The 13162-nt window shown below is 36.0% G+C and overlaps 1 protein-coding gene across 1 annotated transcript in view; it reads right to left on the minus strand.

Moving 5' to 3' along the window:
• Positions 1-798: 798 nt before the first annotated feature.
• Positions 799-13162, minus strand: part of becn1 (beclin 1, autophagy related) — a 521809-nt gene continuing 509445 nt past the window's right edge. The window contains exon 12 of the mRNA XM_065253401.1: positions 799-1166. Within this exon, the coding sequence (XP_065109473.1) occupies positions 998-1166 (169 nt within the window). The 3' untranslated portion in view covers positions 799-997. The remainder of the gene's footprint in view (positions 1167-13162) is intronic.

Genomic DNA, 13162 nt, shown 5'->3' on the forward strand with positions numbered 1-13162 from the left:
TAAATGCACATTTATATATTGATTTAATAGCATTTTGAAAAAAAATTACTTGTCATGGATTTATTGCATTTTGCAGGAAAAAAGAATCAGTTTTTATAATAAATATTTGAAAATCGAATTATGGATTTGAATTTTTAATGTTATTATAATCTAAAGATGCTATGTGAAAGTTTGTAACAGAAAATAGTGGTTTTTGTCTTGTCACTTTCTTGGTATAGAAAACACATTTTTACCCAAATTAGTCAAAATGGATTTATTGCTTTTTGGAACCAAACTCTTCATATATTCATAGATATATTCAGTACTCAAGTGTAGTATTCAAGTACTGTAGCTCTGACAGAGATGGTTTTATGCCCTTCTACAAGTTCCCCAAAAGCTAATGAATGAATTGCAAAAACAAATGTCACAAAACTACTTATTCAATGTACAATAAACAGATAAGAATGTTACTGAATTGTAAACAAAAATGTAATTCAAATTTTTTCTTGACTGTGATGCGCATCATATCGTGGCTTTGTATCACGATACGCATCTTATCAGTGGAGAAATTGTTGGCGATACACATCCCTAATACTAATACTCTGTTGAGAGTTAGTTGACATGTACTTGCACTTAGAATGTCTAAAGTAGGAAATCGAAATAAAGTAACCTAATATTTTAACACTTTTACTTATTTATATACTACTTATTATAATACTTTAAATTGCAGCTATTGAAGAAATTCTCTAATTTAACAGTGCCTGCAAATGATTTTGGGGTAGATTTTCAAAGTAGAGAAAATATGAAAAAAAAGACAAATACTGAGCAGTAAACTTTAATTCAACCACATCAAGTGAATATATTACATTTTACAGTTAATATAGTTCATTTTATTTATAGCTTTTAGTTACAAAATGTCTTTTTTTTATTTCTAGTATAACACTGCAAAATCAGTAATAATTTCCATTACTCAATACCATATTGTTTGTCAGAGTTGTATATCAAGCCATAATAAGAATCAGCGATTGTAGAACTGAGAAGAGACCCAGGCCAGACCCCATTTAAGGTTAGTAAGCATGAACTTGAGGGCTTTGGTCCACTGTTCCTCCGAGTTAAACTGAGTCTTTATAGAGTAAGATCCTCCACTGCCACCTGTGTCCTCAATCTTGCCTTTGTCCACATCCATTCTGAACACAAAAGAAAAACACAATAGTAGTTATAGCGGGCCACCATTCGTCAAACTAATGATTTATGACCCCCTTGACAGGTCATGTTCTGGGGCGGGACTATCAATCAAAAATTGATATCAATCAAAAAGTCTAGTTTTGACAGCGAGTGTCCGGACTGTGATCGTTTTACGACGTAATTTAGCGGGTTGTTTTTCCTGTGTGTGTTTTATGTCAAGCGTATGCTGTCATGTTTATTGCTGTCAAAAAAAGTTTTGTTTTAGACTGTTCAGGTTCTGGACTGACAGTTGTCACAAGCGATCCATCCTCCCCCTTCCTTCTCACAAGCCCTGCATTCTTTCACTGCGGGGTGTCCATTGTAAACGAGTAAAGATTTCTAAAACTCAATGTTGGTAAAATAATTCACCATTACGGTGACAAAAAGTAAATGTTTATTTTAGATTTAGACAAATCATGAACAAGGCTCTGATTAAAACTTTTGGTTGTAACATCACAAGTTATTTAATTAAATATTCCGTATACGTGTATAGTTTAAGCAATGACCTAAGCCATAACCTTCGGCGCCGTCAATACTACAATCTTTAGACGAAAGTTTAAACTAAAAAAATTTTTAATTGTTCATGAGTTCCGTGAATCTTTTCATGACCTGCTCTATAGTTTCACGCGTATTAAAGATCACTCTCCGGCGGTGCCTGACAAAGCGCCGGGTGAGCGTACATATCTGCCGTTTTAAAATAAACTTAATAAATGTAATTCTGTCCACTATGGCAAAATAGGGGTTTATTTTAGATTTAGGGGATTCTTTAACCAAGTCTCGGATTAAGACATGCACCGATGGTGACAGAGAACTTATATCTGACGTTAATAAACTTTTAAATGTTTTTAAGACGTCTTCATCCCATTTTAGGAGTTTATTTTTAATTAAAGGCTTCTTAAAACACGTGTGAATATGTGTATATTATACAAAGAGTCTTATATTGTCTGCTCTGACAAAAATAAAGTATTATTTTAGATTTTAGGTGAATTGACTGCGTGTATCTTATAAATACAACTTGATAATACGGTTGTTTTGTCAAGAGACTTCTTTAAAGTCACGCAAGAATAAAATATTTTAGTTGTAACTGGTTAAACTTAAATCTGCTATTATCTATTTAACTATAAGCTATATTTTTCTGATCAGCCTCAAACAGAAGCTGCTCTGTGAGCGTCTGGGTGTTTGAGATAATTCACAGCAGGGGGATGATTGTAAACTAGTGTCTTTTAAAACCGCTGTGGTAATGTGTAATATGGTCACTCTGTCAAAATAATGCATTTGCTTGTAACAAATTATTTAATGAAATATTCAGTATGGCTATAGCAATGAACTGTGGCAAAACCACCGGGGGCCGCCAATAACACATTCTTTAGACTAAAGTCTATTTATTTTAAATTATTTGAATCTTTTCAGGCATAGTATTCTGATCACGTCATTAGATCGCGCTCCTGCGTTTACAATAGAGAACATACGCGGATGCATGTTCATATCTACCGTTAAGAAACTTTTAAACGATTAAAAACATTTTCATATCATCTTCTGGGGTTTTGTTTTAAATTAATGACATCTTAAAACCAACTGTGAATATGTGTTTATTACACAATAAATGTAATTCTGACCGCTCTGACAATATAAGGGTTAATTTTAGATTAGGGATTTCTTTAATCAAGTCTCTGATTAAAACATGTGAATGCACGAACCACCGTTGCCAGAGAACGTACGATGATGCGCTCTTATGGCGTTAAGAACCTTTTTAATTCATTAATGTCATCTAATATCCAAGTGTGTACATGTGTATTTACGATAAATGTAACACGGTACGCATTGTCAAAATAAAATGTTTCTTGAACATGGTATTCCATTGTGTGTTTCTTGTCTTGCGAGTGTTCGTCATATTTATTGATGTGAAAAAAAGTTTGTTGTTTTGTGCGGTCGGTTTCTGGACGGACAGTTTTTATGAGTCTCTCCTCAACATATACGTTATCACGTTATGCTTACTTATGTATTTTCTTAAACAAACATTTTGCAATTCAAACTAAGGCAGTCTTCATACGTTTGTCTTTTCATACGTTGTTCATAGTTTTTATTCGTTAGTGTCAACTTATGTCTGAGATTTTGTAAATCCGTCAGACGTTCTCAGGTGTCTTTTCATAATTGTTCACAGTTTCTTCGCTAGTGACAACTTATGTCTGAGATTTTTTTGTAAATTCATCAGATGTGCTTACTTGTGTATTTTCTTAAACAAACATTTTGCTTTTCAAACTTAGGCAGTCTTCACACGTTTGTCTCTTCATACACTTGTTCAAAGTTTTTTCATCGCTAGCGTCAACTAATGTCTGAGATTTTGTAAATTCATCAGATGGTCTTACGTGTGTATTTTCTTAAACAAACATTTTGCTTTTCAAAATTAGGCAGTCTTCATACGTTTGTCTTTTCATAAGTTGTTCATAGTTTTTATTTGTTAGTGTCAACTTATGTCTGAGATTTTGTAAATTCATAAGATGTTTCTTACTTGTGTATTTTTTTAAACAAACATTTTGCTTTTCAAACTTAGTTAGTCTTCACACTTTTGTCTCTTCATACACTTGTTCAAAGTTTTTCCTTCGCTAGTGTCAACTAATGTCTGAGATTTTGTAAATTCATCAGATGTTTCTTACATGTGTATTTTCTTAAACAAACATTTGCTTTTCAAACTTAGGTAGTCTTCACACTTTTGTCTCTTCATACACTTGTTCAAAATTTTTCTTCGCTAGTGTCAACTAATGACTGAGATTTTGTAAACTCATCAGATGTTCTTAGTTGTATCTGCTCAGACAATATTATTCTTATATCATTCGTCTTGTTTTCTTTTGTAAGTGACAACATATATCTGTGATTGTTTTTATGAACACAGTTGGTTTCATTTCTGTAGTTTATGTAACACTTTGTCAAACTCTTAAAGGTAGTACTAGCTGTTTAAAACAACAATGCAAAGTGTGTTTTAGATTTACTTGCTAAATCTTTTACATCAAAACAAACTAGGATAGCAATATGTTTGAATCTGTAACTGGTAATACCACCAATAGCTCGTTGTACATAACAAAGTCTGCAAAATAATAAAGATTGATTAGGTTTTTATTTAGTAAACCTTTTAACATAAAGTGAAGAGTCTGTTGTATGTAACAACAAAGATGCGATGAAACAACGCAAAACAAGAGAGGCTACGTTTGTTAAACCACATATAAATTAAGATGCAAACATCTACAAATGGGCAATGTTTGAAATAGTTTGGGCGTATAGCCTTTAAATTCGGGACCAATAGATTAAAAACATCGCCCATTTGTAGTTTAATCATGTGTTTTGTCCTTTACGAGCCAACTTCAAATAACATATAAATCCACTTCTATACAGGGTCGCGCTCCCTCTCTTTCTTTGTCTCTCTCTCTCTACCAGCGCATCGGCGATCACATTGCTGTCAATAGAGTTCAAGCATACAGTACTTCTAAAACACAATCGATCAAAGAATTGCAAAGGTATGACTTTATGAATAAATGAAGACGTTCATTTGATATCGCAAATGAAACTAATTGCAGGCTTCTGAAAAACTTAAAAATTACCCTTAAACTCTACTTAAACTCTTTTACTGCAGTAATAATATTTTAACAGATACACTTTTAATGTAGGTTTGAAAGGAACCTAAACAGTCATGTGTCAAACATCAAAAAGCATAAATGCGAGTCCCGTGCCTCCGTTCCCAACCGCAATTCTTCTGGCATCTCTCCTCCTCATCTCCTCCTTCACTGCACATTGTTTTCCTTCTGTTCTGTTACTTGAACTTGGGGCTCGAGCCAGATCAAGATTTGAGCTGCCTTCGAGAACAGCAAGCCAAGTTCGTTTACCGTTATTTATTAAGACTAAATGGGCAGGCAAACTCGTGAAAAAATGAAAGTAAAGAACAGTGGTGGATGCAAAACGTGACATATGGGTGGGCATGGATTAAGTCCGGGTGGGGCTGAATCTATGGGTGTCACTTTTGTATAAGAAACTATAACAAGTCTATTAAATTCGTCAAAACTTCAGGAATCACAAGCGTATTGGTGAGAACACTAATTTAAACAGCATACACACACACCCGAACTGCACGTCACATTTTTGACATTATTGATATACTTTAAGTTGTAATGCAACATGACATTAATTAAGCCTTTTTGGTAAAAAAAAAATATTGGGCTGTCATAGCCTACAAAAAAGAACCTGCACACAGTGACAAGAAATATAAATGAACAAAAAAAAACTAATACTTTTTAAAATAGCATATTAAAACTGTTTAAATAAATTAAGCTACTAAATGCTTAAAATGAAGCTTCTAACATCATATTCTCTTCATGCAAATCACTAAAAATATATTTTCGTTCTCACATATTTAAGTTAACTTACTAAATAAAGAAAGAAAAAGGGAATTGCTAGAATAATGTTAGACTCTGAAGTTAAACGAAATGACAAATAAATAAACATTTAATATACTTTTTGATGAGCATAAGAGCAAGCGGGTAGCCTACTCATGAAGAGCGACCCGAGGAGCGCGCATATCAGACGTGAACACGAAAGGAGTAATGGGTTGATTATGCTTTCACTTCATTTCCTGACAGTTTCACTTGTTAGTGGGGATAGTAATGACTAACAAGATGACACTGAATTACATACAATATAATTACCTAACTAAATCGGAGAGAATGCAAACACATTACAATATTTTTTCCTCCGCCCGACGGGCAGGGTGCAGATACATTTTTGTAGCCCGACAGGAATTCGCCATAGCCCCGGGACTTCGGGGTAGCGATTTTGCGAGCCCTGCATAGGTTTGTTTTGTAGAAATACTTTCTTTAAAGTGAATTTCGTTTTGTAGAAATTGTATCTTAATATTAATCAATGTTTAATCAAACAATTGCCTCGATTTAATAAATAAGAAGCAAACCAAGAACGTCTTTGGTGTGGATTGAAGTGAACCCACTATATTTCCGCAGCCTACGTCTTTCTGCTTTTAATACATTTCTTAAATTAATATCTCAATTACACAGTAGGCTTATAGGTTGTTATGAGGCTATTTGTTGCTTAAAAGCAATAGGCTATATTGTATAAAGTGTAGCAATAAACGTGGCGTGACATATAGTGCTGATTTAGAGAGCTGGTAGGCTATATCAAACAACATCACTGTGATCAGATGCTTTCTTTCTATTTTTTACCCCGCTGTCATATTTGTTGTGTGTTCATGTTATTGAGAAGAAAGCGCGCAGCACATATTTATAACGTGTTGTTATTCAAAATACATTTTCCACTTGCTTGCAAAAAAAGTTCTCGGGAATATTTTTCTCATTATAGAACCATAATGTAACGCAACATTCATCTTCTTTATAATAGTTTTTAAATAGTTATCAGGCTTATAATTTTACTGTTTTTAACATAAATGCAATAGATAAAATACACCATATGAAGTAGTATCCATGTCTAACTATACAGAGTAGTATTTTTTACATTTCTGATTGGACGGGCCAGCTGTCAATGTAAATAACTTTCCAGTTAGGAAAGTACAAGCTTAACACGGTATTAACTTCATTAATTCCTGAAAGCATGAATAAAAGCATGGAAGCAATTTCTAAAATGAGGGTGGGGCTACAAATCCGTTAGTGCAGGGGTCCCCAACCTTAAAAAAAATTCGCAACCCGGGGGGGTGGGGGTGTTGTTTGGTGGGTCGCTAAGTTGCTGTTAGAAGTTCTGAAAACCCTCCTTTGCGAAATGTGTAACAAAGTAAAGAACAAACAACCATGCTTTTGGGAACATTAATAATTGGTTTATTTATAGTATATTTTCTATAGATGTGTAAAACCATATTTTGGCGGATTGTGTTTCTTTACTTTCATTTTTTTACGAGTTTGCCTGCCCATTTAGTCTTAATAAATAACGGTAAACGAACTTGGCTTGCTGTTTTCGAAGGCAGCTCGAATCTTGGTCTGGCTCGAGCCCCAAGTTCAAGTAACAGAACAGAAGGAAAACAATGTGCAGTGAAGGAGGAGAGATGCCAGAAGAATTGCGGTTGGGCGCGGAGGCACGGGACTCGGGTTTATGCATTTTGATGTTTGACACACAGTGGCGGTTTTACACGGAGGCCAAGGGTGGCCCGTGCCTCTGTAGACATGTCCCTGGCCACCCCTGTGGCCACCCCGTGCTGACCAAATAAAAAAGTATACATTTATTTTGATTTTACACGAGAGCGCCAAAAGCGAACTAATGCAACGCAACGTTCTACACGGGCAAATTAGAGCGGCGCACCCAACCACTGAAGCTGGCTGCAGGTGTCATGACACAGGTGCTGCTCAGCGAGTCTCAATTCGTTCCAGAGCCGGCGCCAGACCATAACTAACAGGGGGGCATTTGGCTTCCAACAGGGGGGGCACGCAATAGCAACAATAACTTGCAAAAACAAGACATTAAACAACAAATACAGTGCAAGCACACACTCATACAACTGGTACAGACTGTCAGCTAATTTCCTGTATAAAGTGCAAAGACCACAAACTATTGAACTTCGACCGCGGGGTGAGCGCAAGCTGAGCTCTACTGCGCTCGCGCTTTGCTCTACGCAACAAAAAACCGCCCTCGCGCGGCGCAAGCCATTGAAATGAATGGGTTTTATAGCGCAACGCATAGCGCAGCGCACACCGCGTCCTGGCTTGAAAAAAGCCGCTTTACCATAATCACGTCGTAATGCTGTTAACAGTCTATAGCCACACTTCACATTTAAGCTTACGTAATTTAAAACAACGCTAACTTTACTTTTAAAATAGCTGAAAACGGCGTGTACGAACATAAACTTCCTTAAAACAGTGTCCTGTAGATTTGTAAATTCCACCTCGACCTCTAATCTCTGAGTTTGAGCAAGTCTGTGTTTGCATGAAGTCATGAAGCAGGGCAGGCGGTGCTGATTCGTTATAAATGTTCTAATATCCATATTTTACACGATCCATAAAATGCCGCGAAAAAACACGTTGCTAGTATCAAGTCACAAATATGCTAAAGACGTAAGACGGGTGAGACGCGGCAATACATCCAATTAGAGAAACTGGTCTATTTTAATTAAAGAAAACATATATCAACTATATTTTCCTCATTTGATTACATTACAAGTCACGAAACATTCAATGTTTAATTTATTTTAATTATTCTTGATATATATTAAATTAACCCTCGTGTGGTGTTCATATTTCTGTTACTTAGAAAATGTTTGTGGGTCTAGTGGACCCGCTGTATTATTCGTATCTTTAAACCAATGCAGTCATACAAATTTATGTAATATTGTTTACAGATGATTACTTTAGCCTTATTGCAAGTAATATAGACAGAATTTTTGGTTAATGTTTGTCATTTACCACTGGTAGAGGACTATTTATAGATTAAAGTGCTATTCGTTTTTGGGATAATATGAAATAAGAGAAGAAAATTCTATTCTCCTCCAGATGTTTTTCTAAAATAAGTATTTTCAGCACTTTTTCATCTCAAATAAGTTTTTCATCACTTTTATGTTTAATTCTTTGAACTTAGTTTGAAATTGTACACATTTGTGTCCGTCTACACAGCACAGGCCCCATCTGAAAAGATGCGGTATCATAACACATCATCCACACTGAACACATAATCTGTTCATGACAGCCTGCACAACACATAAGAAGCAGATTTTTACTGTGTAGCTGTGTTGCATGTGCATTTCTTGTGTTTTATAGACGTATACTGTGTCTTCCTGTCCATGTTATGTCCACACACACACTGCAGTACAATGTGTTGCTATTGGCTACAACCTAAAATTATGAAAATGCTTGGATATGAAATTTTACTTTCTCTATTTCTCACTCTCTCTCTCTCACACACACACACACACACACACACACACACACACACACACACACACACACACACACACACACACACACACACACACACACACACACACACACACACACACACACACACACACACACAAATGGTAATCAATACACCAATTTACCATGATTACTACACTTTTACTATAATACAACCATGGTTATTTTTTGTAAGGGATATAATGGTAAAATGTAGAATGGTTCCTGTTACAAAAGGTAAAGTTTTTGGGACAGTGGGGGCAGACAAGTGTTCATGCTTGATATATAACATGTTGTATCCTTGCGCTGTTACAGCAAGTGCAGAAGGACAAAACTCTGACATGCATCCATCACATATGTACAGATATATATACAAACACACTCATGCACTCACAGGAGTCCCAGATAAGAGAAAAACAGAGTAAAGTTACATAGCACATTCAATTTTTACAGTCTTATTACCCCCGGGTCCAGTGGACCCGAACACCACATATGTAATATAAATGTGTAGGGGGTTGTACGGTGTTCAGTCATTATAAAGTTGATTATTTTTATGTTCTTTATAGAAGATGAGCCAAGGCCAATGAATCTGAGGTTGAAACAACAATTAATTGCATAATTTTTCTTTTGGTAAACATTAAAAACGGGTCCCACAGACCCGAACACCACACAAGGGTTAATAAAAAACTTTTTAGGGGGGCACAACAACCTGTTTGGGGGGGGCACTGCCCGCGAATGCCCCCCCTTGACGCCGGCCCTGATTCGTTCTCAATGGCTCGATGTTGAGAATGTGTATGCAGGTTTGGGCACTGGTAAGGACTCTAGCTCACTTCACATTGGGACACTGTTAACTTGTTCTCCTGTGACGTGGCTGCTTAAGCGCGGTGATCATTCACAGCTGTTACTCATCAACAACCGGCAAAATCAACATCTCGCTAACCTTTTTAAAGTTTACACATTGTAAAAAGCGCTGTAATTATGCTCTTACATATACGTGCATACAATTGGAGGAATATAATTAAATGTATAATTAAATTTAAAATAAATATTCGAATGATTTTCGGATGGGGGGCTTTAGAAAAGAGCCCAGCTCCCCTTTTGCACCTGCACTCACTCTTTTATTAAATAAATATGTATATGATTGTAAAGTAAAATAAAGTTTACGGGGCAGTTTAGTCCTAGACTAAAATAAATGTAAGAGCTGTCCAAACGGAAAACAACCCTGCAATGCCATATCTATAAACCCTGCTGAAAAAAAACAGCATCAAACCAGCATGGACCAGCATGGGAATTATGCTGGTCTTTGCTGGTTTGATGCTGGTTTAGCTGGTGTTCATTAGCAAACCAGCACCAAAACACAACATAGGGCTGGTCTTACTGTTTTTTTCAGCAGGGAATACACCAGTGCCCTTGGTTTTGCTTCAAAATGCACACAAGTAATGTATTTAGTAAGGCATGTTTGTTAAAACTAGTTATATTTCCTAATTAAACTAAGGCCTAGTCCTGTCTTAAACTATTTCCTGTAACCACCCCTATAATCTTTAAATATAATTTCTTGCCATTTTTGATGTGCCCCTCTGGTAAAACACTGGCCCCTCCTTGGCCCCCCTAGTGAAATTTAGCTAGAACCGCCACTGTTGACACATGACCAGACCGAATATATTCCTCTCAAACCTACATTAAAAGTGTATCCGTTAAAATATTATTACTGCAGTAAAAGAGTTTAAGTAGAGTTTAAGGGTAATTTTTAAGTTTTTCAGAAGCCTGCAATTAGTTTCATTTGCGATATCAAATGAACGTCTTCATTTATTCATAAAGTCATACCTTTGCAATTCTTTGATCGATTGTGTTTTAGAAGTACTGTATGCTTGAACTCTAATGACAGCAATGTGATCGCCGATGCGCTGGTAGAGAGAGAGAGAGAGAGACAAAGAAAGAGAGGGAGCGCGACCCTGTATAGAAGTGGATTGATATGTTATTTGAAGTTGGCTCGTAAAGGACAAAACACCTGATTAAACTATAACGTAGCTATTATACACATTTTTTCAGGATGTTCTTGCGACCGGTGGCAACTTGTCCACGACCCGGTGGTTGGGGACCTCTACGTTAGTGGACTCAGTTTGCAAAACCATTGCGAAAGCGTGTGCACGGTTTATTTTGTTTATGAATTTGTGGATACGGATTGCAAATCTGAGAGCACTGGTTGTGTAATTGTGCGTATGGTTTATTAATCCGCACGCACGATTTGTAAATTGAACAGTTTAATAATCTGAGTATGGTTTATAAACTGAGGTGAGGAATTACAAAACTGTGTTCGTTTCTCGTAGGCATAAGAAGAAGGTAGATTGCCACCAATAAAATCTACAATCAACTTAGCTTTTGAGAAACGAAGCCAATAGCAGGCCCTATTTTATTTATATGGCATTTAAAAACCGTTTAGTATCCTGTCAATAACATAACCAAACAATACACTCTCTGTATGAGTGTATTACAGTTGTTTTACTAAAACTGAACATAAAAGCCAACATTCATCACTGCTGCAGTGGATAAATCATCTTACATGTACAAAGTCTTGGCGAACACGTGCACCACCTGCTGGTCAGATCGATTAACAGCAGATGAGATTATACTCGGTACTCTACTGCTTTTCCTGCAGTTCCCGGATGTTAAATGTTGAAATCTGTACGACTGAATTTTTGGACTTGAATTTTTGGACGCAAATTTAAATGGACTGAAAATTGCCCGCTGAATATTTTACGTTGTATTTTTAAACAGACCGAATATTTTAAAGTGAAATCTAAAAGGTGAATGTGGACTATTTAATTTTTAATACAGAAAATATACACGCATGTTGAATTTCAGCCCTTAAAAATGCAAAACCTAAAAATACAATGCATTAAAATTCAAGCACGGTTAATACAATGCATTTTTTTCAGGTAGTACAATTCAACAGGCTGTTTTAATTCAAAAACTAAAAATACAATGCATTAAAATTCAAGTATGGTTAATACAATGCATTTTTTTTCAGATAGTACAATTCAACAGGCTATTTTAATTCAAAAACTTTTGTCATTATTTTTCTTCCATATTGTAACCTCTGTGCAGGCTGGTGGTGGTGTAATGGTGTGGGGGATGTTTTCTTGGCACACTTTAGGCCCCTTAGGCATTGTTTAAATGCCACGGCCTACCTGAGCATTGTTTCTGACCATGTCCATCCCTTTATGACCACCATGTACCCATCCTCTGATGGCTACTTCCAGAAGGATAATGCACCATGTCACAAAGCTCAAATAATTTCAAATTGGTTTCTTGAACATGACAATGAGTTCACTGTACTAAAATAACTAAAAATGTGGTGGAACGGGAGCTTTGTGCCCTGGATGTGCATCCCACAAATCTCCATCAACTGCAAGATGCTATTCTATCAATATGGGCCAACATTTTTAAAGAATGCTTTCAGCACCTTGTAAATCAATGCCACGTAGAATTAAGGCAGTTCTGAAGGCGAAAGGGGGGTCAAACACAGTATTAGTATGGTGTTCCTAATAATCCTTTAGGTGATTGTGTGTGTGTGTGTGTGTGTGTGTGTACCTGGTAATTATCACGTTGTGGGGAGCAATTGTCCCCATAAAGATAGGAATACCAGTGTTTTTGTGACCTTGTGGGGACATTTTGATGTCCCCATGAGGAAACATGCTTATAAATCAAACAGAATGATGTTTATTGAGAATGTGAAGTATCAGAAAGTTTTGTGTGATGGTTGGGGTTAGGGAATGGGGTTGGTAAGGGGAATAGAATACACAGTTTGTGTGGTATAAAATACATTACGTCTATGGAATGTCCCCACAAAACATGGAAACCAGAATGTGTGTGTGTGTGTGTGTGTGTGTGTGTGTGTGTGTGTGTGTGTGTGTGTGTGTGTGTGTGTGTGTGTGTGTGTGTGTATATGTATATGTATATGTATATGTGTGTATATATATATATATATATATATATATATATATATATATATATATATATATATATATATATATATACACATATATAGGCTGTCAATAGATTAAAATATTTAA

Source organism: Paramisgurnus dabryanus, chromosome 1 (assembly GCF_030506205.2).
Source record: "Paramisgurnus dabryanus chromosome 1, PD_genome_1.1, whole genome shotgun sequence".
Lineage (NCBI taxonomy): Eukaryota > Metazoa > Chordata > Actinopteri > Cypriniformes > Cobitidae > Paramisgurnus > Paramisgurnus dabryanus.